At 49.4% G+C, this 25,428-nt stretch overlaps 10 protein-coding genes across 16 annotated transcripts; 6 read left to right on the top strand and 4 right to left on the bottom strand.

The window, feature by feature from the left end:
- Window positions 1-3,459: 3,459 nt before the first annotated feature.
- Window positions 3,460-5,120, bottom strand: TERG_03725 (uncharacterized protein). 7 transcript variants are annotated; one of them, XM_003236631.2, is made up of 5 exons: window positions 4,930-5,102; window positions 4,843-4,862; window positions 4,736-4,786; window positions 4,064-4,669; window positions 3,460-3,990 (listed from the first exon to the last, which is right to left on the bottom strand). In XM_003236631.2, exons 1-5 carry the CDS (start codon window positions 4,971-4,973, stop codon window positions 3,872-3,874), a joined length of 840 nt encoding a protein of 279 aa, XP_003236679.1. In that variant the 5' UTR covers window positions 4,974-5,102; the 3' UTR covers window positions 3,460-3,871. The 7 variants fall into 7 exon arrangements, with proteins under 7 accessions (XP_003236679.1, XP_047606034.1, XP_047606035.1 ...); XM_047749626.1 differs by having other exon boundaries at window positions 4,843-5,120; XM_047749627.1 differs by having other exon boundaries at window positions 4,736-4,862.
- Window positions 5,121-5,485: 365 nt separating this feature from the next.
- Window positions 5,486-6,536, top strand: TERG_03724 (uncharacterized protein; the record flags this gene model as incomplete). Its single annotated transcript, XM_003236630.1, has 2 exons — window positions 5,486-6,295; window positions 6,363-6,536. 2 exons carry the CDS (start codon window positions 5,486-5,488, stop codon window positions 6,534-6,536), a joined length of 984 nt encoding a protein of 327 aa, XP_003236678.1.
- Window positions 6,537-7,212: 676 nt separating this feature from the next.
- On the top strand, window positions 7,213-8,901 carry TERG_03723 (uncharacterized protein; the record flags this gene model as incomplete). The annotated part of the gene is made up of 3 exons (XM_047748140.1): window positions 7,213-7,600; window positions 7,670-7,722; window positions 7,801-8,901. The coding sequence occupies 3 exons, from the start codon at window positions 7,213-7,215 to the stop codon at window positions 8,026-8,028; spliced, it is 669 nt and encodes a 222-aa protein (XP_047604116.1). The 3' UTR covers window positions 8,029-8,901.
- Window positions 8,902-8,988: 87 nt separating this feature from the next.
- Window positions 8,989-10,747, bottom strand: TERG_03722 (uncharacterized protein). Its single transcript, XM_047748139.1, has one exon. The coding sequence runs from the start codon at window positions 10,646-10,648 to the stop codon at window positions 10,334-10,336; it is 315 nt and encodes a 104-aa protein (XP_047604115.1). The 5' UTR covers window positions 10,649-10,747; the 3' UTR covers window positions 8,989-10,333.
- Window positions 10,748-10,829: 82 nt separating this feature from the next.
- Window positions 10,830-12,307, top strand: TERG_12041 (uncharacterized protein; the record flags this gene model as incomplete). Its single annotated transcript, XM_047751062.1, has 2 exons — window positions 10,830-11,684; window positions 11,830-12,307. Exons 1-2 carry the CDS (start codon window positions 11,515-11,517, stop codon window positions 12,305-12,307), a joined length of 648 nt encoding a protein of 215 aa, XP_047606029.1. The 5' UTR covers window positions 10,830-11,514.
- A 270-nt stretch (window positions 12,308-12,577) lies between these two features.
- TERG_12040 (uncharacterized protein) lies at window positions 12,578-14,568 on the top strand (the record flags this gene model as incomplete). Its single annotated transcript, XM_003236627.2, has 4 exons — window positions 12,578-12,837; window positions 12,916-13,196; window positions 13,257-13,510; window positions 13,579-14,568. 4 exons carry the CDS (start codon window positions 12,578-12,580, stop codon window positions 14,566-14,568), a joined length of 1,785 nt encoding a protein of 594 aa, XP_003236675.2.
- Window positions 14,569-16,652: 2,084 nt separating this feature from the next.
- Window positions 16,653-18,375, top strand: TERG_03719 (uncharacterized protein; the record flags this gene model as incomplete). Its single annotated transcript, XM_047748138.1, has 2 exons — window positions 16,653-17,555; window positions 17,632-18,375. 2 exons carry the CDS (start codon window positions 16,653-16,655, stop codon window positions 18,373-18,375), a joined length of 1,647 nt encoding a protein of 548 aa, XP_047604114.1.
- A 796-nt stretch (window positions 18,376-19,171) lies between these two features.
- Window positions 19,172-20,245, top strand: TERG_03718 (uncharacterized protein; the record flags this gene model as incomplete). The annotated part of the gene is made up of 1 exon (XM_003236624.1): window positions 19,172-20,245. The coding sequence occupies one exon, from the start codon at window positions 19,172-19,174 to the stop codon at window positions 20,243-20,245; it is 1,074 nt and encodes a 357-aa protein (XP_003236672.1).
- Window positions 20,246-21,374: 1,129 nt separating this feature from the next.
- On the bottom strand, window positions 21,375-22,112 carry TERG_03717 (uncharacterized protein; the record flags this gene model as incomplete). The annotated part of the gene is made up of 1 exon (XM_003236623.2): window positions 21,375-22,112. The coding sequence occupies one exon, from the start codon at window positions 22,110-22,112 to the stop codon at window positions 21,375-21,377; it is 738 nt and encodes a 245-aa protein (XP_003236671.2).
- A 614-nt stretch (window positions 22,113-22,726) lies between these two features.
- Window positions 22,727-24,972, bottom strand: TERG_03716 (uncharacterized protein; the record flags this gene model as incomplete). Its single annotated transcript, XM_003236622.2, has 4 exons — window positions 24,438-24,972; window positions 23,743-24,374; window positions 22,971-23,682; window positions 22,727-22,909 (listed from the first exon to the last, which is right to left on the bottom strand). Exons 1-4 carry the CDS (start codon window positions 24,963-24,965, stop codon window positions 22,727-22,729), a joined length of 2,055 nt encoding a protein of 684 aa, XP_003236670.1. The 5' UTR covers window positions 24,966-24,972.
- Between the last annotated feature and the right edge of the window lie 456 nt (window positions 24,973-25,428).

Raw genomic sequence — 25,428 nt, 5'->3', positions numbered from 1 at the left:
TTTTCGACAGTATCCCTTCATGCCAGAGTGGATGCTCTGCCAAAAGCTGCATAGATGCATGCAGCTTCAAAGCACTGTCTCCAAGAAATTCTAGACGTTGATAGTTGATATCCTCCCTTGCTGAGGCGGCAGTGATCGCTGTCAGCACTAGCTGAATATTCTGGAATCCTATGGGCGACAATATAGTTTTGGAAAGTTCCTCGGCCAGCAAGTAGCGCCCAATGGTGTGTATCAGGGATGGGATGAACAGTGCAAATTTAGCGAACCCGACAGGTAACATGGATATACAGCTTTGTCGAGCTGGAATACAGTTCCTCGCAGTGTGATGTTGTTTAGAACCGGTCGAGTTGGTGACGGGATGCAAGAAATCAGCTCTCTTCGGCCACTTTTCTCCTTCGACATGCAGTATCTCTCCCTCTTCCTCCTCGTCTTCTGCAGACTCACTATCATCTTCTACTCTGACGCGTTTCATCCATACAAATTTTTCCGCTACCCATGCCCTAGCATAGATATCAGTTCGCCTTGCAAGGCCAAAGTCACCAATCGAGCTGAGGCCGCCGCTTACAATGTTTCGTCCCAAAATGGACTCACTGACTTTAGTACACCATGATTCAAGCCCTCCATGTCCCTCGGCAAGGTCGGGGGCAAATATGCAAGAGAAATCACGGGAAGTTCCGTTCATTCTAGATGGGAACACGGAGGACAGAAGAATATGTGTAGCTAGTGGGGCTGAGACAATATCCTCATCCGACACCGTCAATTCTTGCGGCGAAACTGATGCTAAAAGAGTGCTTTTCTCGTTCCAGAATAGCTTAACAGTAAAATCGCATGGGAGGGGTATTGGTAGGATTAGTAGCATTCTAGGCAACTCTTCCGTTCCAGAGGCAATGACAATACTGCTCTGATAGAAGGTATCTGTACTGTGCCATCGATAAGCAACCATTTTCCAGGGGTTGAACACCTCGGAACATGTTGCCATGCTGGTGCGTTTTTCAACATGCGCTGTTTCTTCGTCGGTGGTACGGCAGTGTTCAGGCATCAAGTGGTCGTTAACCAGACCGACCTCGTAAAGTTGCAAGTAGGCTTGAAATGCTGCATCTCTTTTGGCCATTTTTTCTCTTTTCCATGCTTGAATTCCCTCGAATTCACGAAATTGGAGATCTAGAACTGTGGGGAGCAATACTTTGGCGGTTAGCATGTCTTTAATTCCCGACTTAGAGATGATGAAGTCAGGCTGAGTATCTGTGAATTCACAGGGTATTGTTGAGCAGAAGTGAGAAAGGTGTGCGCGAGCATTCGCAAGGGTTAATAACGCCCTGACAGAATAATAAATAGTCAGCAGGCAATCCCACAAAAGCAGCCCAGGGGTAACACTGTACCCAGTTGATTCAATTCTAAAGCTTTCATATTCGATTTCATCTTCATCATCCTCTTCCTGGAGCCTGTCTATAAACTCCTTGTTGCTCAAATACCTTTCTTTCATAATATCCTCCATGGCTTCCCAGTCCTTGTATGTCGCAGTATCATCTTCGGCATAGAATATAACAAATTTCGAGCTCTTCTTTCTTGCTCTACCCCGTCTTTGAACAAAGGAGCGTAGCTGTTTCGGGGGATCAAAGCATACAACAAGGTCACATGCGGAAACGTCTATGCCTTCTTCCAGGACAGAGGTAGCAACAAGTAAGTTCTTTTTGCCAGACTTCAAATCATCTATAGAATCCTTCATGTCTCCTGGCTTGCTGATCTCAGTAATATCTGCTTTCCTGTCGGAAAACGCAGAGTTCCCTAGGAAATAATCTGACTTTATGTGTGCAAGCTCTGGGTAATGGGCGATGAGATGGGAGAGCATAACCGCCGTTGCCCTTTGCTCAACGAAGATTATTCCCCTTGAAGCACCTGTGAGTTCTGACGACAAGAGGTCTACCAGATGTTCAACCTTTGGTGAGACCGCATCAGGGGTTGAATTCCAGCATCTTTCACCCATGATCGCAACCACAGGCTCCAATGCATTGCACATGAAGGAAGAGTCATCTCTATCCCATTCAGACCAATTCTGGTCAACGAGCTTGGCCCTTTTCTCGCGGGTCCGTCGGTATATCTCAGAAATATACGTCGATGAGGCCCAATGTCCAAGCTCGCCGTACATATGGCTAACTTTAGTGAAGCATCGCTTCAGCTGATCAAGGCAAGGAGTTTTCCGCGCAAGAGCACACAGGAACCTCTCTGTGCTTTTTCTATCTGTTTTCCCTTTATACCTCTGGAAAAACGGGTCGCTCTCGATATCTATGTCATCCAGCATATGTAGATATTTCATTTTCATATTGTGAGGTATTATTGAGTCTTTCTGGTACGAAACCTTTAGTAGCTCTGGTATATGCACATATTGCATCATCTCTTCCCGGTGAATAGCTGGTGTTTTACAGAAAGCATCGAGGTTTTGCTCCAGCTGTCTACTTTCCATGAGCAAACTGCCTTCACATAGGCGACTATAAGAATAATAGCCGAGTACTTACCTCAGAGAATCCTCAATTAATCTAGAGGTGGGACTAGCAGTAAGGCCAAGAATAGACGGGAGATCATTTGTTTCACTGAGCTGGTCTATACGGGCATGATAAAAATTTTTCATAATCTTATTTTCCGGAGAGGCCTTGACGCAATGGTGTGCTACGCAAAAGAGTTAGCAAGGGGTAAAAGAAATAACCAGAGTGATTCAATCTAAATAGTTACCTTCATCAAACACAAGCAATGCTATTCGTCGTAAGGTAATGAATCCATTGGACAGCACATCTAGAAGAATCTGGGGTGTTGATACAACAATCCTGGTATTTAGCAGAAAAGCATCCCAAATCTGCTGTGTGGACCAGCGTTCTAAGTTGTCTGCTCCGGTCAGGATCTTCGTCTGATAGGCAGGGAGCTGTTCAGAAATGGCCCTGTACTGTTGCTCTGCAAGGGGAACTTTCGGAGCCAGAAACCAAACGAGCTATACACCCGTTAATATATTGTGGTGCCTGCTAGTTAATTGTTCACGGGAGTTCATACCTTATCATTTGAGCACCTCTCTAGTTCGTGTCTAATGCGAAGAATAGCACTGTATATATGACCAATTGTATTAGAAGGTGCTTGACCATTCAATTGATCGTATCCAAGCGTTCTCAGCATGTATATAGTTCACTAACATTTGAGTCTTTCCACTGCCGGTGTCCATCTAGTTGCGATATTAGAAGACTTTTAATATAGACAGCAAACAGATGCATATAACTAACCGCGACTATTATATTCTGTTTTATGCTCGCCTCCAGCATCTCTCGTTGATATCCTCTTGGTCTCATCATATCTGGAGCATCCTCCAGGCTGTCAAGGCCTGCTTTCTGTGCTGCTTCATTTTGACGCATATCGCTTGAGCCAGAACTTGACCTGGGCCGTTTCCTCCCCTGCTTATGCTCCTCTAGGGCAAGCATCTGGCCAGGAAGTTCTGGCTTCGCGGTGGCCATGCAGCGTTGTTGTCGACGTCTTTTGGTTGCGGCGGTTGTAGTTGAAAGATGTTCTTGGTGGGTCTTGATGGGCATTGCAGTTGGTTGGTAAGTTCGTTAGCTGGAGAGGAGGAAGAGAGGAAGAAACACCAGGATGGAAAACCACAGCGACGGTGCGATGAAGAAGAAGAGACTCGCCTACGAAGATGGATGGTCTTTTATCAAATACTGGACGCTAAATGGAATTCTCCGGCGCTTTTTTTAACATGCATGAGCGCGAAGAAACCCCGCGTTGCATGCATAAACATCTGAAAGAAACTAGGACGGGGGTAACAGGGCATAAGAGTGTCACCATGGCTCAGGAGCTTTCATTACTGATATTATGGTAAAATTGTAGTCTATCATAGGTTGGTCAAGTAGTCTTCGATCTCCTCCTTGCTGAGCTTTCTGAACCGAGGGCCTCGGGCTCCCTCAACGCCTTCATATCCGAGCAGATGGTGTGCTGGAGGACCGACAATACCTGCATACATGGGTTAGTTCGAAGGATTTTTATAATGGGTAGGAAGTTCGGCCTTGTAGAATGAACTACTGACCAATTTCAATGGTATCACCGTTCATTTCACCTTCGATCGTCTCCTTGAGGGTCAGGAGAGCGATGTGTACGGCGTCCTCCAACTCTAGACCTTCAGTGTATCTCTTCTCAAGGAAGGTCTTTGCACTTGTGGAGCTCTTCCCAATGGCCGTGGCCTTCCATGGGAAATAACTTCCACTGGGGTCGACCTGGTACAAGCTCGGCCCTCCCTTCAAGATACCTCCTGTCTTGCCGGAAGCCTTCTTCTTCTCAGCATCTGTCTCTCCCTCCTTGGCTTCCGTGGTCTCTGGCTCGATACCGTCATCCCAGCCAGCAATGAGCAAGCTCACGCCGTACGGCCGGACACCACCAGACTGGGTAGCTTCCTGTACCACTCGAGCAACGTCTTGTACAAGTATTCTGGTGGGAGGATATTCGTTGTAGATGCGCTTGTAGTTTGTGTGGGAGGTCTTGCGGGCCTTGTCGACGAGCACGCGGTAGTCCGGGCCCATTCCAGAGTAGACCATGCCTATATCCGGGGTGATCAGGGAGACTTTGGAGAGCGAGGGGGGATCGACAAGAGGGCTCGTAGACTTCTTCTCTGTAGCTAGGACTACTCCATTTGTAGCTATGGGAGGCGACAGCATCAGTAACCGGTCGACATGAGAAGGGTTACCTGGTGGCTCGCCCTAACCTTTGATCCCAAGGGCCGTTACACCCTGGTTGACAGCGTTTAGAGCATATTCTACACCCAAGTTAGCTTGATACTGGGCCCTGCCGGCCGCGGCTCAGCTGCCATACCGATCTGAACTAGTTTCCCGCTGTGTCAAAGGTCAGCTTTCAAGCTCGCATCCCGCAGCATCACGGCGCAGTGGAGAGAAACAGTACCTGGGGGAGAAGGTGGTCAGCGAGAACGAGTAGCGGTCGGCCATGGCCAAAGGGCGGAATCGAGACGGCGAGCTTGAAACGCGAAAGACACGGTCTGGTGGTAGCTGTCGGTGTCTGCGGCTGTCCCTCTCGAAGCTCTGCGGCGGCCGTCGTCAAGCTGTTTCTTGTTTGTTTGCTTCACGGCGTCGTTCTTTTGCCTGCGTCTTTTGGTTCCATCGAAGAATCGCAAGGCAGATGTTGACGCGGCGCCGCAAACGGCAAGATTAGCCGCCCGGCTAAACCTGCGCTTCCGGGCGATTGGGCCAGCTTTCGCTTTTCTTCTTTTCTTTTCGACGGCGAAAACAAAAAACATCCCACACAACAACAACAACAACAACATCATCATCATCATCAAGCCATAGAGAAGACGACGACAGACGACGCCGTTGCTGCTCCTCGCCGGCTCCAGGACGATGCTACGCTCCTTGACCGGATGGCTGACAACGGACGTGCATGTTGAAGCTGGCTGAAAAGGAAGCTGTCTACATCACTACAAGATAACTACTACTAGGTGGCCATGGACTCGGCTCCGTCGTGGGAGTGGCCTGAAGCTGCCAGCACCGCTGATTCACGACCAGAAGGCAATGCAGAGCCTGAGAGGGAGGAGACAGGTGGCCAGCCTGCGCCGGAACCCAAGAGATACCCTCACCGGACGTGCCGGATCTGTCTCGAGAGCGTGCCTCCAACCACGCATCTGCCGTCAGATAGCTTCCCTAGCTTCCTACAGTCAAAGATCAGAGTGACATACGAATCCTCGGACCCTGAGCTGGGTCGTCTGCTTCGGCCCTGCAAGTGCAAGGGCTCGTCACGATACGTTCACGAGGGTTGCCTGAAGCTCTGGAGGAATGCTGACCCCGCATACGGGAGACGGAACTACTGGCAGTGTCCGACCTGCGGGTTTGAATATCGGCTGGAGCGGATGACATGGGCAAAATGGATCAACAGTCAGGTTGCTCAATTGACGCTTACAGTGGGCATCCTGCTCTTTACTATTTTTCTACTCGGGTTTGTGGCAGACCCGATTATCAACATATACCTAGATCCTCTTGATACCATCACTGGTGACTTGTGGGACGATGGCACAGATGGACTGGGTGCTGTGGACACGAGATCGACCTGGTTTGAGCATCTTATGAAGGGGCTTGCGTCGCTTGGAGTGCTTTCTTTTCTGAAAGTGGTGCTCGCTGCCTCACCGTGGCAGTGGTGGAATCTACGCAACTCTGGACTTCTCGGCGGGTCAGGCCGGAGATCAGCTAATACCGGGAGGAGCAGGGCTGCATCAGTGAGCTGGATAGTACTTGCTATCGGTGTAGCTACATTTCTTTGGGTATGTATTTCTTCCAATCCAGATACATTGTCTCAGCTACTAACACAAGCAAACAAAAAAAAAACAGGGCGTGTATAAAGGTGTCCGTGCTTGGAGCTGCAGAGTACTTGAAACTGCTGGACAGCGAGTCATGGATGTACCGCTAGACGATGATGATGAGGATGATGCCGAGGACGAGGATGAACGCGAAGAGCCTGCATCCTCTGCAAGTCGTCGGGCTCGATCTAGAAAAAATGACTAATACTGATTTAATACGACTGATCCTTGTCTCTCATCTAATGCACTCTCCCACACCGCACTACTTTAAATTGTCATGTCCTCACAATGACGTGCCAATTAGTCTTGTTGCGAAGATCCGATAAACTCTTCACTATCCATCGCCCTCCCTGTTGCTGTGTGCAAGCTCCGGCCTCTAGCAAACGTTTTGTTTCTATTTGCCATCATGGAGCCTCACCAGCTTACGGTGTTGGCTTTGGGAAGATTTGACCACTTGCCTCGACTTTGTTGAACTCCCTCTTGGGAACTATTCCGTGGGCATTCCTCTGTGGTATTCTTTCACGGGGGACTGAATGCCCATCGCTAGGTGTGTTCGCTCGAGATGTGGTACATCCTGCTTATACCGCTTTTATACCACTTTTATCATATTTATCCCACCATATTTCCCCTGGATAGGAATCGTACATTCGTCTATTACATCTAATCTAAGCTATTATGAGGCCCAACTTTCAGACCTAGGGTTCATCTCCTTCGGTTCTGGAGGCGGATTAAAAATTATGACCGCCAAAATCGATCCCTATATATCTATGGAATCTTATATTATGAGGTAGACGAACAAACGTGACTCTGGAATCTGGAACCACTCAACGGACCCAAGATCTTCGGTATTCCGGTTCAACCCTTCCGCCCAGCCAGGAGCCATGGACCTGGATTCCCGAGCTGGCCAAGCACCGTTTTTGAGGTGCACCGATACGGATCGCGGAACCGCCTTTTTGGCAAGCGACATCTGGTTTCGAGGAACCATCAACCGGAAATGCACCTACTTGGAAGTTACCTATGTTCAACCGTTTGCTCGTCCTGATATTGCAGTACATTTTAGCTCGACCAAACGAACCAGAAAGGCCACGATATTCTCAAACTTGCTTAGGGGGATACGGTGGCAGCGAATCGGAGGCCACGCAGACCGTTGTTCGAAATTCCAGAAACGCCATCTCGGAATCCGCAAACGCCTGCATGATGCACCGATGCGGATTGCGGAATCGGCCAGAGTCACGCGTGCCGTCATGACAAGAGTCCGACTTATCACACGTTCATGCTAGCTAAAGACCACTTGCGTTGCCACATTAGCATCGGGGCTTACGATACTACATATTGTAGTGGTGGACCTGCTCCGCTCTCTTTTTGACCCAGATACCTCTTATGGAAGGCATGTGTGGTCAAATGGTGTTTTGGTGGAGTGAGATCGGAGAATTACGGACCGAAAGAGGCTGAAAGCTTACGTTTGATAGAACCGGTGCTGTGTATCCTTATATATCGAAAAGAGGTCGAAAAAACAGCCCGGCACAAACGTGAGTGCCAATCGATCTGGCACAAACACCATTGCCAGTCGGCCAGCGGCAAATGTGAGTGCCAATCGATCTGGCACAAACGCCATTGCCAGTCGGCCAGCGGCAAATGTGAGCGCCAATCGATCTGGCACAAACACCATTGCCAATCGAGGAAAACGTGAGCACTAATCGGTCTGATATAAATATAAAGAGTAATTGGTCTAGTATAAACGCAAATACCAATCGATCAGGGGCAAACGCTAGCACTAGTTAGCCAAGCACAAACGTGAATCCTAAGCCAAGGGAAGGAGAGAGCAATACCAGGGAAGACACTCTCCCTGGCAGAGCTGAAGGGTTTAGGGAAGAACCTGGTTCGACACCTAACCTTGTCAATTCCTTGGTAAAGTACATTTCTTGAGTCCAGTCGGAAATTTCTTGACGGCAATGAGTTATTGCTAGATACAATTATCCCACGTAAGGGGTATAGTTAGGCTAGTTTAGCTATTACGGTTCTATTTTAGCCCGGATTGTGCTAGGAAGACGAGTTTATATACGGCGAGCAGATTCTAATATTAGACTTTGAGTACATCAGACAAGCATGCACCCCTACTCAGACAATCATCCCTTTGCTCTAGCTTCTATCTTCACTGGGCACTCTTATTAGGGCTTGATAGGGTTCCTGCTTTCAATATGTGGATGCCGACTCCTTACCAGTCCCCAGAGTCGAGAACTCGATTCTGTGCCTTGCAGCAGAGATTGAAGATTTACAATCCAAAGGGTCCACAAGCGCTGTGACTGCAAGGAAATACGGAATCAATGGAACACTGCATCACAGTATTATGAAATCGTGGCATTCCCAAATAATTAAGGTACTGCAGGAAGGCCAGAAGTCAATAAGAATGCTTACATGTTCAAGCATTATACGTTGAACAGCGGTACGACGTCGCCTGAATGATTCGAAAAGGAAATATGGTTGTAAGGGAAACTCCGGTGGAACCTCGATTTCCGGACCAAAATGCTCAACGGACCAGGAAGGATCAGATAAAAAATTCAATTTGAAACAAGGCAACGACTCGAAAAGGTCTTGAAACTACTCGGGGATGGCCTAGGACCAGAAGAACCAGAAATCGAATAACGAGCCCAAAAAAAAAAAAAAAAAAACGCCGATTCAAAATCTCCTTCTAGTCAACGAGAGCTTCCTGCTACTGCTATTGCAAACCCCAAAAGGAGAAAAAGTTATCAACGCTTTACAGGAGTTCTGGGCCACTGATAATGGACTAAGCCTGCAACCTAGCCCTGTTAAAATGGTGTCAAAATATGTAGCCTAGTCAGCTTACATCCGTATATAGGCGCTGCAAATTCTGCATATAACTACACCTTAGCAAGCTCACCACTATCACCAGTTCAACACGGTTATTCGTTCAACTCAGCGCCTTAACCAATCATTTCAATAATCCGCTGCTGTCAATTTGACAATGGTTAAATCTATTGAAGACCGCTGCATACTCTGTTCTACCATCGATTCGCCCTGATATTGCAGTACCTTGGAACACACGCTGGCCTTACCGGATGACGGAGATATTCTAGAGGAGCTCTTTCAACTGAGGAGGATGAGACTGCTAGGGGTCCTGATAATGGCAGTCACTCTGTTAACCGTCAAGGGTATGTCATTACGTATATATATATCGTGTTGGCCCCTGATATAGACTATGCCCTGGCCGAGTCCCCTTGAAAAGATATTGCAGCTATTTTCTCGCATCCCTACTAGCCCTTTATATCTACCATGGTATATCATCTATAGTGTCTGGCAAACGGCATTGTCTACTCTTCTCCTTCACAGTAAATAAGGCTGCGCCAAAGATCATCCGCTAAAATTAGCTACATGCCAAGCATATAAGCGGCGCCTACCGACCGAGACGCAGACTTGGCTTCTTCTTGGCGTAATGCTTAGTCAAATATCATGTGACTAGATTTTATTCACGTGACTATTTCACCCCTTTCGTCCCTTTTAGGTAAAAAACAACATCGACCGAAGATTTGGTGAAGTTTTTCTCTTTGGTCGCGACAAAACATCTGACAACGCAAGCTTGCAGCAGAATTGCTGGGATGATGTGGGACTCAGTTCTTCTTGTCCTCGTTGGCAGGACTTGATCTGCCTTCTTGGCCGGAAAATTCCCGAGTGGCGGATGTAGATACGAGAGAGGATGGAATCACGCCGCGTTTGGGGAGAAGAACTTTCGCTGCCTCACACAGATACAGGATAATAGGTACGAGAGCCCGCTGAGCTACGCCACCCACAGAGGGCCCTCGTAAGGTCTGACCAAGATTGCACTGATACTTTTTGATCCTCCAACCTTCATCTGGACATTTGTGTTATATTATCCAACTAACTAAATCCAGGGGTCAGCCCGTCACCCCCCCGGTCATCGACAAGGGACGGAGCCGATTTGCCTGCACCTGCACGCTCCAGACAGACTTCAAACGTGAGGTTGCACTATCCTATGGCGTCAGTCAAGCACCGGTACTTGCTACTAGGGTATCGCGCTCTGCCAGGAATAAGCACAATCTCAACATGATGCCATACTTTGGGCGGAGCCGGCATGGCCGTTACGAGACAAATGCTTGACCGTGAGTGTTGAAGAGTCTGCGGAGATGTGCTGCGTTTCAGAACGCCAACGAATAAATGGCGACTCGCACACCCTGTCGGGCCCGGTTCCGTCAAATGCAATGCTACTCTGACCTGGGTAGTTATACCCACTCCAACACTCCTCCTCCGGGTACCCCCTATCGTCCAGCGATGCGGCGGCATTCTCTAACCCGCCAAGCCGAGCCGGGCTATGAGGCTTGCTTAGGCAGTTGGGCTGCTGCACCCCCAAGGCCCTCGCGGAGCACCCCAGGCCCTCCTAGGGCTTCCTGGGGCATGCCAGGACAATCCCAGGCACCTTGACCTAGCCGACGAAGGCCGCTAGATCAGAAGTACGCGGCCCCAACCGAGAAAGATGTGCAATGTTTAATTTAGGCATTCTCGCAACGGATAACATAATTCCTGACCAATGCTGGAAATTGTTTGGCTGCCATCAATTCACACCCCGGCCCATCATGTGAGCTGATTCCAGGTCGATGCCTTTATATCTGCGGGGAGTGCCATGCGACGCTCCCTCGCTTTGGTCGCCCTAAATCGTCGTATCGCGTTGACCTTGCTGAGCGAAATCTCATCAAACGTGGACGCGACACTCTCGGTCGTCTGGACAATCGGCTCCAACAGAGTGTAAAACCAGCATCACTGAGGCCCTAAGGCACCTTTGACTGCACTACAGGTCTACTCCGCACTTAAAAATACACTTACCACCGTGGAGATCCGGGGCGCTCGTATCCATAACTATTCCAGAACTGCCAGACACCGCCGGCTTTCACGTTTTTTCCCAACTGTCCAGCAAGAAAACGGCAGACGGCTTCCCCTACTCTCAACGCCAACGTCGTACACATTCTTTTTCAACCAAGAAGATTCTCTCTCGGTTCGACAACAGTCGTGGGGAGGAGGGAGGGTTGTGCGCCCGTTTTTCCCATGGGAGGATGGCGGATACAAGGGCCAGGTGAACAGACGATTTTTTGGCCTGATAGATTCGAATCTACTCCGCATAGACACCTGTCTTTCCCGGGCGTTTGCAGCGCACCATGGCTTCCGGTAATCCGTCCGCGGCCGCAACCGCGGCATGCACGCCATGCCGCACCGTGAAGATGAAGTGCACGCGAGATCCAGACTCGGCGTCCTGCAATCGATGCAAGCGCAAGTCATTAAGCTGTTTCTACGAATCCCATCGGCGCGGTCGCAAACCGGGCACAAAGTGAGTGTTATCTTGACTCCTGCTTAATGAGAGTTCAGTTCTGTCCCTTCAACTGCGATTGATGGTGCGCATTGTTCTTTTTTTTTTTTGCTGGGTCGGAAGAACAAGCGAATCGCTAACCGCTGTAACAACACTAACTATGCAGACTCCGGCCCAAAGCTGAACGGTTAAAAGCTGCCGGGCTCCCTGCCTTGATCTCGAGCGCGCCGCCACCAGACACCAGCCCTGCCGTGACACCAGAAGAAGTCATCCGGTCTTCAATAGACACACGCTCTCCAAAACGAATAAAGTCGGATACCAGCTTTAGTTCCCCAGACCTGCCCGATAAACCAATACAGCCCGCCATCACCTCCGAGAACCCACTACCTACGAAGCTGGCTTCTATAGCCCAGTTAACGCACCCTCTTTCGGATAGCCTTGCACCCTTTGCCTTGCTGAAGAAGTCATCTACCCCCGGAAACTTCTCGATTGCAAATATCTTGAATGCTGAAAATGAAAGCCCGGTCGAGGAGCCGTCTCGTTGGAAAGATTGTTTGGCAAACGATGCCCCCATCGACCAGAACGATCCGGTACTCCAAAATTTGATCAACCTCCCTATAGCTCAAGGGCTTTTCGATAGGTAGGCTCCCTTCATTCCTCCGCCCATGCAAGACTTGATGTAGTGGATGCAGTTAGAGATCTAAGATCTAACATAAGCGTACGTATGGTTACAGTTTTTTCAAATACATGAACCCTTCATATGCCAATTCGATCCTGTCCTCCACACGGTACGATATGTTCGGAATCGGTCGCCGTTCCTATTCACCGCCCTCCTTAGTGTCGCTGCAAAGGTTTTCTGTCCGGCTATATATGCCAAACTACACGAACATAGCGAGAAGCTCCTTCACAATATCATGGGCTCGGGCGAGAAGTCTCTAGAGATAATCCAGGGCGTCTGCCTTTTGACACATTGGAAGGAATCCAACGACACGCGTGCGTGGATGTTTATCGGATATGCCATTAGGGGAGGTTTAGAATTAGGCTTGAATAAACTTAAGCCATCTATTCTAGATAAACCAATGCAGCTTGTTTCTGGCTTTGAGGAGGAAATGGAGTTGCGGGAACAACGCAGCAAGGAACGCACCTGGCTCGTGCTGTTCATCTATGATAGGAGGTGCGCAACTATCCCTCCTATGTTTACTGCTCCCTTTCTGTTCTACCCGTCCCCATACTAAGTGCACCGTATATATAGTCTAAGTCTCCAGCTGGGCATGCCATCAATGATTACCATGGACCCTCTGATCCGAAACGTACAGAATTGGCACCAGCATGCATATGCCACCCCTGGAATTGATGAGATGGTCACGGCCCTGACGCAGCTACGCATAATCGGCTTCGAGCTACTAGATCTTTTCTGGCTTGATCCACTCCATACATCACCAGAGTTTATGAAAAAGGATGAATTTATACTTCGGTTATGCAATAATGAGCTGGACAGATGGGAGGCCCGATGGCATTTGATCGTAGATGAAGGTGAGACTCATTTCAATTTACCTCCTGACTACCTGGGATCGAAGCTAACGTACTTTGAAGCCGACGCGACTCTTGCCCAGCGATTCCTTGTTCGATTTTACGGCTATCATTTGAGATTATTGCTCCATTCCTTTCAATTACAGCTATCCATCGCCAACGGGTCTGCTTCTAAGCCTGCGCTATGGGTGTGCTACGCGAGCTCGTTAGAAATGGTCCGGTTAATTATAGATCGCCTTGGGGCAACTTCCTATTTATATTATTGCCAGGATTCAATTCATGTGATGGTTGCATACGCTGCTGTCGCCATTGTAAAGGTTGGTGGACTTAAAAGATCTATGTACACCCCATGTTGTGACTGGCGTTGCTCACCGTTCTGCTTTAGATCCTCCTATCATTCCCCGGAGAGCTCCCAAGCGAAGCGGAGAGTAAAGTACTCGACTATATACTGGAGGCAAGTGAGTATTTTGGCCGACAATCGCCGACAGACAACACTAGCTGTCACTACCAGAGTCAGTTCCTCGCGAATGTGGTTGCACAGTACCGAGCCTCCAGGGTCTCCCCTGCGTCTTCTGTGAAACGACCGGCTTCGAAAGAGCTCTGTGATTTGATGCAGGAGACTACAAGCGGCGCAGATGCCAAAACGCAAGTAAATCTCTCACCGATAGCTGTACCACCACTTCATCAGACGTCTCTTCCGTCGCCCTTTCAAACGTCCCAACAGCAGCAGCAGCAGCAGCAGCAGCAGCAGCAGCAACAGCAGGAGGACGGGCTCAGCCAGCCACAGCAGCCGCAACAACAGCATCTCACACCTCTTAACCACCATCTCCAGGTGACATCGCACCTTCAAAACGACCTATTCTCGTCCTCAAACACTCCACCGCCGATACCCATGCATATGCCGCTAAATGACCCACTGCATAACCCGCACCACGACCAGCAGACTCTCCCCTTGATCCACCCTGATCATAACCAGCAACTACTTGCATGTGCACGACCTCTACTCCCGCCATCGAACATCGAGTGCACTATCAGCGGGTCCATAAATAGCGGCATGATGAGCTCGGGCAGAATATTTGCTTCCCCAAGTCTTCACCCATCGTCGACCCACCAAGCCAACAGCAATAACACGGGCACTATGATGGGGAGCGGTGGGACAGCATCTGCGTCAGGGATACCAGTGACGTCAAGTTCTGGCCCTGCTGGAAACGCCCCGAACAGCAGCGACAGTAACGACGGCTACGACAACTACACTCCTACCAACGCTCAGAATGTTACACCCTTCAGCAATACTGGAACGTGGGAGAACCTATTTGCTCATGCCGGGTTTAATATCAATGGTGGAGCATTCCTGCCGAACCCTGGAAGCTCCTGAGGCGATTTCTGCATGCATATACGGTAATCTCTCTCGAACCTGACTGACATACACTTCTTGCACACTTTTATCATCCCCTAATCTTCCTTGCAGTTTTGATTGCAACTGTGGATGTTTCCCCCGGCTCCCTTTTGCATCTTTTTGCCCTTTTTTTTTTTTTTTGTATATAGTTATGTAAATACGCCGTCGAGATGGATATAGAGAACTGTCTCTTGCAGAGATGGAGGACATTCGTTGTTAATAAGATATTGGCTTTATTCCTCGTGCATGGTATGCCCGCCATGCATCGGAGACCTGCTATTTATAACACTCACTCCTGCATCATAAATATAATAATATTATTATTCAATAACAGGATATAATACATCTTACACAGAACCTTCCTTTATCCCTCCCACCGCCGAAATCCCTGGCGGAGAGTTATCGTATCGTCCTCCATCTGCCGCGGCGGCTTTTCGACCTCATCTCTCCCTTAATATCAGACACAACCGCACCGACAGCACTGCCAACGGCAGATATGCATGACATGTTGCTAATCGATGCAGGGTTCATGGTCGTCTGCCTGCTCTATCACCCTGGACGCCTGGATTTGACAGAGTTCGGCTCTCTAGCCTCGCCAGGCTGGTGGGTGCTGCTCAGCCTCCGCCAGAGTGTCCAACGATGCATGTCACCAAGGGTGCAGCTGAATGGTCTACACCGGTATTCCAGGGCTGAGAGCTCGATATAAATACGACAATATATGTGTTACATCGTGATGGGTGCTCTCAAAATGGCATTTCCTCGCGCAGCCAGTGGCAGTTGGTAATATATATACGGCTTCGAAGTCCTCTTTTCTCCCGCTGCTGCAGCACACCGAGAGTTGCTATTAACTATTTTACTCCCTCGGGCTGCTCTCATTGATCAAAGAAACGAGACGAGGCAGCCAGTGGCTATTATACCCTCTTCCGCCCGGCCAGCCAGCGTGACGAGCTCTCTTTCACCTCCTCGTCGCCGGTTCTGGCATCGCTCGAGAGCTAGCATCTCGTATATCCTTTGTTCAACCATCCAACTCCCCACCGCCGTCAAGAGGCTAAAAAGAAAACCGCGCATGAGTAAATAAGAACAAGGGAACGCACGGGGCGAAAAGCAAAGAGCATAGAGAAGATCTGGGGCCAAAAAAGCCCAGATCTATTCGTTCGGCAGAGAGGGACCACACCTATCAATACTATGCGCCTTGCTGTGGTGCCTCGCCGTCCAACCAGATCAATATCAATATAACTGCCGGTCAGCAGCTGGTTTGCCGGAAAGAGAGTAATTGAATACGCCTCATTCGCCCCTAAGCTCGCTCATCCATGGCCAGTCGGTAATGACCTGATACCGCATTTGATGATAATAACCCGGTTGCTTGGGAACTACAGTAGATTGGGAAGCCAGGATTATATATAGCCTTTTATTAAAAGGGCCTTCAAGTACCTGAAGATAGGCCGCTATCAAATCTGTTTCTTATTTATGCGCATTTCCTCCCCCTTTATCTCTTCAACAGTATTGAATGCTCTTGTCTTTTTCCTTATCTCGACCATTTCAACCGCACCAAAGCCTATCGTTTCATACGGATAGTACTCTGATGTGGTTGTCATTCTATTGATAACGGTATACCTGGCGCTCTTTCTACCTATTCCTACCTTATCTAGCGGGCACAGCTGTGTGTACGTCCTTCGGGACAGCCGAGACGATGATACCCCGCGAGATCATCGGATCTACTTCCAGTCGTTCATCTGATGAGCTGCAGAGTTCGAATACGAAAGAGTCAGCAGCGACAGCATCGGACCATCACACTGAGCGGCTCAACTCCTTTACCTCAAGGAGAGAATCCTTGACAGCCGCCGAACGGGCGAGACGCAATTTGAACGCAAAGCTTGCCAACCCTCTCGCTGGACTTAGCCATGCAACCTTGAGAAGCCGGGGAGGCCGATATGCCCAGAAATATCAAATTGGAGACGACGATGATGTTCGGGCATTTGAACTTGGTGCTGTCCTGGCGCAAGATCCTGAGCAGTTTGAGAAGGTTGAAGGGCTGACGAAGGAGGAACTGGACGTCCTGCGAAATGAGTTCACGAATCGCTGGTCACAGCCAAAGGAGATGTATTTGGTTATTGTGCTGTGCTCGATATCTGCTGCTGTTCAGGGAATGGGTAAGCTTTCCATACTTACCATGGAAAGGAGAAATCCGATGGCTAACTATTCAACCAGACGAAACAGTGGTCAATGGCGCTCAGATATTTTACAAACCACAGTTTGGCATCGATGACGACAACTTCAGATCAACGTGGCTTGCCGGGCTGATAAACGCTGCACCATATCTATGTTGTGCGTTAATCGGCTGTTGGTTGACCGTCCCTTTTAACCACTGGTTTGGTCGGCGAGGAACAATTTTCATTACCTGCTGCTTTTCCACCTTAGCCTGTTTTTGGCAAGGCTTTGTCAATACATGGTGGCATATGTTCATCGCGCGTTTCGCATTGGGGTTCGGTATCGGCCCCAAATCAGCAACAGTCCCCATATATGCAGCTGAGACTAGTCCCCCTGCCATTCGAGGTGCTTTGGTCATGCAGTGGCAGATGTGGACTGCATTTGGTATTATGATGGGTTATGCTTCGGATCTCATTTTCTTCAATGTCCCAGACATCCCAAATGTTACGGGGTTAGGCTGGCGATTGATGATGGGTTCAGCCATGTTTCCTGCTATCCTAGTCTGTTGTATGGTGTTTATCTGCCCGGAATCTCCTCGCTGGTATATGAGTAAGGGAGCCCATCATAAAGCATATCAATCGATGTGTCGGCTTCGGTTCAACAAAGTCCAAGCCGCCCGCGATCTATTTTATATGCATACTTTGCTCGAGGCAGAATCAATGATGAAACTTGGCCAGCCAAAGATCTTGGAACTTATCACCGTTCCGCGGAACAGGAGAGCCTTGGTCGCATCTGAAATTGTGATGTTCATGCAACAGGTGCGTATACGATGCACATATCTCCTGCCCCTTTTGGGATTACCTGCGCTGTACTGACGTCATTTTTCATGCATAGTTCTGCGGCGTTAATGTGATTGCATACTACTCCTCGGAAGTCTTCTTACAAGCGGGATACTCGGAACTGTCCGCCCTTGCCGCATCGCTCGGCTTCGGGGTAATCAACTGGCTCTTTGCCATCCCTGCCGTATACACGATCGATACCTTTGGCCGACGAAACCTTCTCCTTGTGACATTTCCCTTGATGGGACTCTTTCTGCTCCTCACAGGCTTTGCATTTTGGATTCCTGACCATGCTGCCCAAACAGGGTGTGTTGCGCTGGGTATATACCTTTTCGGCATTGTGTATTCTCCCGGAGAAGGCCCGGTACCATTCACTTACTCTGCAGAAGCATACCCACTGTATGTACGATCGTACGGGATGGCATTGGCAACTGCAACGACATGGTTTTTTAACTTCACCCTTGCAATAACATGGCCTAGCCTATTACGAGCATTCACCCCGCAAGGCGCATTTGGATGGTATGCAGCCTGGAATCTCATAGGGTTTGTCCTCATATTGCTCTTCATGCCCGAAACCAAGGGTAAGACCCTTGAAGAACTGGATCAGGTTTTTTCCGTCCCCACCAAGGTACATGCCCGCTGGGCGCTGAAACAGATCGTGTATGTTTTCAGGAAGTATGTCCTCAGACAGAAAGGCCTGAAAGAGGTTCTGTTATATGAAAAGTCGGAGGGCAAGCTAATATCACAATCAATGGAGGAGCGAGTAGTGGGGTCACCACAATTTTTCGGCCTTCGGTAAATGCGATACAACGACCGTTTATATATTCTTGATGGTAATATAGGTTGAAGGACTGTATAAATACCCAGCAGTGGGCGCAGGGGTTTTGTTGGATATTTGGCGTTGCGATTACGGAGCATGGTTCACGAATAATGATAAACGTACGGAGTAGGCCTGAGACTATATATATTATTATGGTAGGGGAATTTCAAATTGAACATAAATATCTATTGAAACAAGCTCAACTTGAAATATAAATCTGAGGCGTCGAAAGAAACGAGACAGTCGATAATGATTATATAAGCGTTATTATCCACGTGACTGTCATGACAAATACAGTTAGTGTGGATTTTATCTTGGCATATCGGGTGCGGCGTCTAAGTTTCCAGATTAAGACTAGCGTAAAGCGAGTTAAAGACGCTAATAAACGCCACAACGTGGACTAAGCGCGATATAGATCACTGCTGAAAGAGGAAGGAAGAACAAACATCAAACTTGTTTATCCACAGAAGTTATTGATAATAACTCGGATCAGGAACCTTGTTTTTGCACAAATATTTCCAGCGCCATACAACCAATATATGGGCGCAAGCTGACTAAGTTACATATCCTGACAGAAGTCAATAGCGTCATCGACTCGTTGTAGGAAAGAGTGATCTTGCCAGCTTAGAGATGAGTATAAATATCTCGCTTCCTGGCCTTCTCCCTCTTCTTTCCTTTTCTTCCTCCATACTAGACGAATAGTATCATACTCTTGACAACCTCATAATATTCATCTCTTTGACATGCTGTGTTTTCCTCTTGATCTAGGAGCACAATGGAACCGAAACAGCGAACGACCTGTGCCGAAATAGAGGCGAAAATCCGCCAATGTTTCGAGCAGCGTCGACGCGTCTACAGTAATAAGTGCGCCATAACAATCAGATGGGAGGATGATGATACCAATGCAATGATAGATGCGTTTCATTTCAAAGATGTTGCCAGAATACTCGGTGTTGACGATGTACACGAGTCCGAGATTTCTAGCGCGTTTGCGGTCCCTAGCATGTATGTTGAATGGGAGATCGCATGCTGCATGAAGAATAGCTTTGCGGCCCAAAAAGATGGAACACACCTTATTATCATTCACTATGCTGGTAATGGACTCTATGAACCAGAGCGAGGACAATACTTCTACCCTACTGAAGACTCTTCGCACCGATTCTACCTTCGATCCCTTCTACACCCTATCTTGACCTTTGCCGAAATCGATGGACCGGCCTTCGACGTTGTTTTGATTCTTGATTCATACTGTTCTCCATCCATTACTCCCATTGTCCAACCAAAACCAGGCCAGACGATTGAGCTTCTTGCGCCCCTTGGGTATAGCCACGATAGTTATCCCGTGACTGTTATTGAACCCAGAAGATCTGCCTCTATCACAAACACATTCACATCAAGGATAGCCAGAGCTCTAACGCAGTGGGAATTACAGGGTTTCAGAGATATGAATTTTGCTACCCTTCTTGGTGTAGCGCAAGAGGAAGAGGGCATATACAAACCAATACACAAGTTTCTTGCTGGGTCTTTACCCATAAAAATCGGCATTCCCCCATACGATAACGATCTACCGATAGATCCTCAGGAGTCCGGACCAGAACCTGTTCCCGGGCAAATAGATGCCCTTATCACTTGCAGCATTGTTCATGATCCGGCCTTAGGTGATCGTGACAGACTGACGCAATGGATAGACAGTCTCGATGAGTGTATGAGGGTGTATGTTCATTATGTGTCCGAGCGCGGCAATAATGGCTCGCCCATTTTGGCCTTGCGAGCGCCATTTCACGTTGCCTGTGTATTGGAATCCTTGCCCGGAGTCGTGTTGAAGAATCGAAGATATACTATGTACTAAGGCAATTTTCCAATCTGCTCCTCTCCTTGTCCTGAGGCTGCTGAGATGGCCCTAAAGTTCATAGGTCACGTTCAGCAACGCCAGTCGGCAATCTGGACGCAGTAGCCTCTGATGGCTGTTGATTTTATTAATTATTCCCTCGGTTGTGTATGGTAGTATGCTTTTATGGAATTTTCATTCTTAATAGGGGGAAACGAAGGTAATGAATGGAATGTGTAAACAGTTAGTCCACTGTCTATTACGATGAAGTGAAGTAATACTCCGATTGACCCACGCCGAAGTTGTAACTGCCAGGCACCGAAGACGCCGATAAAGAGTGAGAAAGTTAGGTATTGAGAGGGGGGAAGGGGAGGGGGGAGGCGCTGTCAAGTTTGATAAATAGTCCCGTCCAACAAAGAAGAATGATAATAACAAACCATAAACAAGGAGACACGTCCCAGACCCTAGCCGGTTATATTAAGAACAAAAGTAATGAAAAAAAAGGAAGAGAGGGGAAAAAAAAAAGAAAAGAAAAAGAACAATCATTAGACGCCGTTCTCCTTTTCAAGTCTTTCGCCGAATTCCCGCTTCTTAGCTGGGTCCAGAGCATCCCACTCTTTGACCAAAGCACGGTCAATGTCCTCGTCAGTAACTCTCTGACCGTATGACCGGACCAATGCTTCGGTTAAGCTGGCTCTCTTATAATTAGTAAAGGCCTCAAAGGCAGATACATATCGATGAGGGGGTTCTCGTCCCGAAGTGGCAGGGGGGAAGCTGCTGAGATCGTTGGCGGATGGGTTCGCACTGCTGGTATGGTGGTGGTCAACCTGCATAGTGTATGAGTCAGTTGGTCGATGAACTGGTGTATATTCTTGGGTAGTTGGAGTTGGAGTGGTATTGCTGTTATAAGAGGATGCTGGTCTAGGAGGAGTTATAGCCGGGGTATAAGTCGGGGTATACGTGTTGATGGGGGTTAATGGAGGTCCAGAGTGATTGCCATGCTGTTCAATTGCGTCCAGATATTCTTGTGGATATGGAAAATTGAACTGGTAATGCCCTAGAGCTGATTGAAAAGAAAGATGAGGATAAGGTAGAGGAGTAGGAATGGGTGTACGAGGGAGCGGAGGGCCGCGGTAACCGGGGCCTGGTGTCACATGTGGAAGGGGAAGGATAGAGGGTTCATGTTGCAAGGGCGTTGAGTATGTAGACGGAGGGTAGCTTGAAATAGGAAAGGTTGTGCTAACTGAGTCCATGTTGTTATTGCTATTGCCGGCATCGTTGATATTGGTACTATCGCCAGCGCCGTGGCCCGCAGGCCTCTCGTCACTCTTGCGGCTTCGTTTTGGTCGTAGAGGGCGTTCCTGTGGCTGGCGCATCCACGCAGCATTGTCAGTAACTGCTCCGATGTACCTGTCTGTCCTCCGTCAAAAGAAAGGGGGAGGAAGCAGCTGCATCTTACTGTAGGCGGGTGGTGACCAGAGCTACCATCGCTCTCCTCGCCCAACGCATCCAGGTCCTCTCCAGGTCGCTTCTGCCCGGCCCTCGAGCGCTCTTCATCTAGCACATGGCCAGACTCCCTCATTAGCGCCATCGCACGCCCCGCAGCCTCTGGTTCTCCCTGTCTGCCGCTGCCGTCAGCCATGCCCATGAGCACGGAGAGCCGTTCCAGGATCATGCACGACTCCAGGCGCATTTTCTGTATATATCTGATTCCCTGCGCATTCCGCAGGCGCATCGCTTCATTGTGAGTCTCGACCTCGTTCAGTCTTTTCTTCAGCGCGATGCATTTGCGCTTGTAGGCTGCTTCGATGCTGGGGGGGTTCGGGTGCGGTGGCATCGACGCGTTCTGCGGGTTAGCATGGAGGTTGGAATCCGGCTCGCTGGCCATTATCGCATTAGCAGCTGGTATCAATGTATGCAGACGGCGGATAGATGGGCTCTCGGAGGTGTTTGGATGCCCTTTTGCAGGCTGTTCGACTGGGGGATTCTTGATGGTAGCGTGTGCTGGGCTGGGAGCAAGAGTCCGCAAAAGGATGCTCACTAGGGGTCCAGGATATCAGTGAGCTGGCACGCAGGCCGAAATCGGTCTTGGAACGCTCGACAGGACGGAGTAGACAGAACAGACAGTCCTGGTGCTGCGGCGGCTGGTGATGCGAGTGTCGCGCGGGCGAAGATGCTTGCTTGTTGCTGGCAAAAAGTTGGAGTGTGAGAAGTTGTGAGCTTCTTGTGGCGCAAATAATCTAATCGCAAAGTTCGCCGCTAACCAAGTAGTAAAACTACGACGACGGCCTAAGCAGCGAGAGTTGGCCATATTGTGCATTTACAAGTATAATCAAAGTTAAGACTATATATTTCCCATCTCTAAGTGACATGTTCAGACTCGATGGAGGCGGCGGCGGCGGCGATGATGATGGGTATATGAAAATGATAACCAAGGGGACAAACGGGTAGAAAGCTATCTATGAAATGATGAGAAAAAAACAAGCAAAAAGACACCAAATATCAGCTACATCCGTTCATTTTTAGATCCTGCATCTCGTACTCCATCATATGAGACGGCTCTGTTTCAGAGGACATGGACTCTGTCGTGGATATGGAGGTCGTCGAAGCCTCGAGCGTTGTGTCCGGGCTGGGACAGGCGGATCTGTCTATAAATGTGTCGTCTGGAGGAGAAAAGGACCATACCTAGAGACGGTTAGATGGATGTCGTAGATGATTGATCGGTTAACAAGGGGTTAAGTCTCACCTCCATGGTCGTCTTGCCAGCACGGGTAGCGAGGATGACGGCCTTTTCGGCTTCAAAGGCGATACGCCAGATGGTGTCGGCGGGCTGGCTGAGCTCGCGGACCTGCTGGCCAGTCTTGAGATCCCATGTCTTGACCCGGCCGTCACTACCGCCGCTGACAATCCGGTTGTCGTCGAACTGCAGACTGGTGATGCTGTTGTCGTGGGCCGCCAGGCGGTGGATCGGGGTCATACGCTCGAGGGACCAGACACGGATGGATCCGTCGGAGCCACCCGTCACCAGGGTATCCCCACGAAGCTGTAGCTGGCCGACGAGAGAGGTGTGGCCTTGCAGGATGGCATGGCACTGGCCGGTGTGGGGGTCCCAGATGCGTACGCTGGTGTCAAGACTGCCGGTAGCTATGCGTTTGCCGTCAAAGGCGATGGCATAGATCTGGCTGAAATGCCCGGCAAGCGTCTTGAGACACTTGCCTCCTGAGATGCTCCAGATTCTGGCTGTGGTATCGTAGCTTCCGGAGACAACCAAGTCGCCGTGGATCTCGAGACACCGTACACTTGCCTGATGACCAACGAGGATGTTCTTGCATACTCCCGTAGCTAGATCCCAGATACGGAGAGTCGTATCTCGCGAGCCGGAGATGGCAGTCGTCTTGTTCGACATCTTCAAGCAGCGGACGGTAGAAGTGTGCCCTCGCAGCTTATGAATACTCTCCCTGGGGTAATGAGTTAGAAACTGGCGTCTTTTCCAGAGAGTCGAATGACAGTAGACTCACCCTGTAGCCATGTTCCAAACACGCACGTCTCGATCACATCCTCCGCTAACAAGCAGGTCGTCCCACGGCACCATGGCCCAGACACCTATCATATGTCCCTGTAGAACCCTCTGATGCTCGCCCTCGGTATTGAATATATGTATCTTTGCGTTGTCGAGTGCAACAACTATATACTTGGGAGTCAGATGCAAACTGGTCACCACTCCCTGGTCAGTAGTGATATTCTTCGTCACGACGGTGCCACCTTTTCTCCATGCCGCCTCGATCATATACTTTTGTTTGAAATGCGAGCGGTAGGAGGTCGCCTTTGGTCGGGCCTTGCGGACCCGGCTTCTGCTCGAGGACTCTGCTGCCGGAGCAAATACTTTCATGTCTTCCGGTAATATTTGAGGTTGGGGAGGACATGATTCGGATTCCATATCTGTGTCCAAGGAGGATAAGGGTTGTCTAGAGGGAGAGAGGGTAGAGGAAGGGCTGACGGGACTATCGATGAGATCTTCAGAAACTCTTCTATAAGCATGTTTCTCACAGAGTATCTTCCATGTCAGCTCATCGTTGAGCAGTTCGTGCCAGCGAGTCGACACTTGGGACGCCCTCGACAGCGTCTTGGGATCGTCAACAAACGAAAGTACCTATTCACAGTCAGTTAGTCGGACCAGGCTCCGGTTACTAGATAGTATCAGGTCGGATCTCACCCTCAGGCATAGCTCGTTCGGCAGGGTTTCAAAAGGGTCCTTCTTCAGCCGCGGGCTCACGAAATGATGCACGAAGCTGAGCAGCTGGCTATCACACAGGTTTAGCACCTCTGCCAGAAACCTCTGCTTCTCCGCCTGGCCTAGCACGCTGAAATGTGACCTCGCATCTCGCAGGAAGGTATCTTCGTCTTCGCCGGCGCTCTGCCAGCTGGGCACTCGCTGGTGCGGCGTCGGACTTGGTGCGGGAGTAGGAGGAGACGCAGGAGCTGAAGGGTGCAGGTTATGTAGAGTCGGACGAGCCTTGCTGGGCGTCGAGAGAGGTTTTGTTCGAGAAGCCGAGCTGGGTCGCATAGTTCCTGAGTGTCGTCGTACGGTCGAACGAGGTGGATGATGGCTTTTGCTGCTGTTGCTGGTGCTGTTGCTGCTGGTGCCGCTGCTGAATTCTCCCTGCGATGCCAGATCATCTGCTTCTATCATAGAGACGGGTCGCCGGTTTCCCAGGCTGCTTGATCCAGGTCTAGGGAACATCTGGGAAGCGGTTATATATATATATATATATAGAGGTTGTAGATGGGTCCCAAACAGTCGTCCTTTTTTTTTTTTTTTTTTTTTTTATATACGGACTGGAGATGTCATGCGCTGAGAGAACCCTTTGAGCCGACGCAGCTATGTTTCTCGAAACAACTTTTTCAGATCGGGGCCGAATAAGCAGAGTCCTTTGCAGCAGCCAGGCCTGCCGACATGCCGTGGTCTTCTCAGGTAGTTGAAAATTGACTCGGTGTATAGAGGAGAGGCGTAGGAGGAGGATGGTCGAGTGGCGGAAAGGTGACCTCAAAGCTCGCCAGCGACTGTGCAGACGGAAAAAGGCCGGGATGGGTTGCGGTTGACGGTCCGTCGGCCAGCGTTACTCTCTCATGCCTCGACACGACGCAAGCAGGCAGGATCTGAGGGTGGGATTCGAGGTTTGGTCGACAGGTCAGTCCCCGTCAGT

Source organism: Trichophyton rubrum, assembly GCF_000151425.1.
Source record: "Trichophyton rubrum CBS 118892 genomic scaffold supercont2.3, whole genome shotgun sequence".
Taxonomy (NCBI): Eukaryota; Fungi; Ascomycota; class Eurotiomycetes; order Onygenales; family Arthrodermataceae; genus Trichophyton; species Trichophyton rubrum.
The sequence above is the reverse complement of the archived record's forward strand: the minus strand, read 5'-3'. Positions and strand labels throughout refer to the sequence as shown.

What these genes read in the sequence shown, in the direction of transcription:
- TERG_03725 (XM_003236631.2), bottom strand. Translation starts at nt 4,973, where the DNA reads ATGGCCGACCGCTACTCGTTCTCGCTGACCACCTTCTCCCCCAG. An exon ending in CGGGAAACTAGTTCAGATCG is followed by an intron (nt 4,787 to 4,842) that starts GTATGGCAGCTG and finishes ACTTGGGTGTAG; the next exon opens with AATATGCTCTAAACGCTGTC. An exon ending in AACGGCCCTTGGGATCAAAG is followed by an intron (nt 4,670 to 4,735) that starts GTTAGGGCGAGC and finishes CGCCTCCCATAG; the next exon opens with CTACAAATGGAGTAGTCCTA.
- TERG_03722 (XM_047748139.1), bottom strand. Translation starts at nt 10,648, where the DNA reads ATGCCGCCGCATCGCTGGACGATAGGGGGTACCCGGAGGAGGAGTGTT.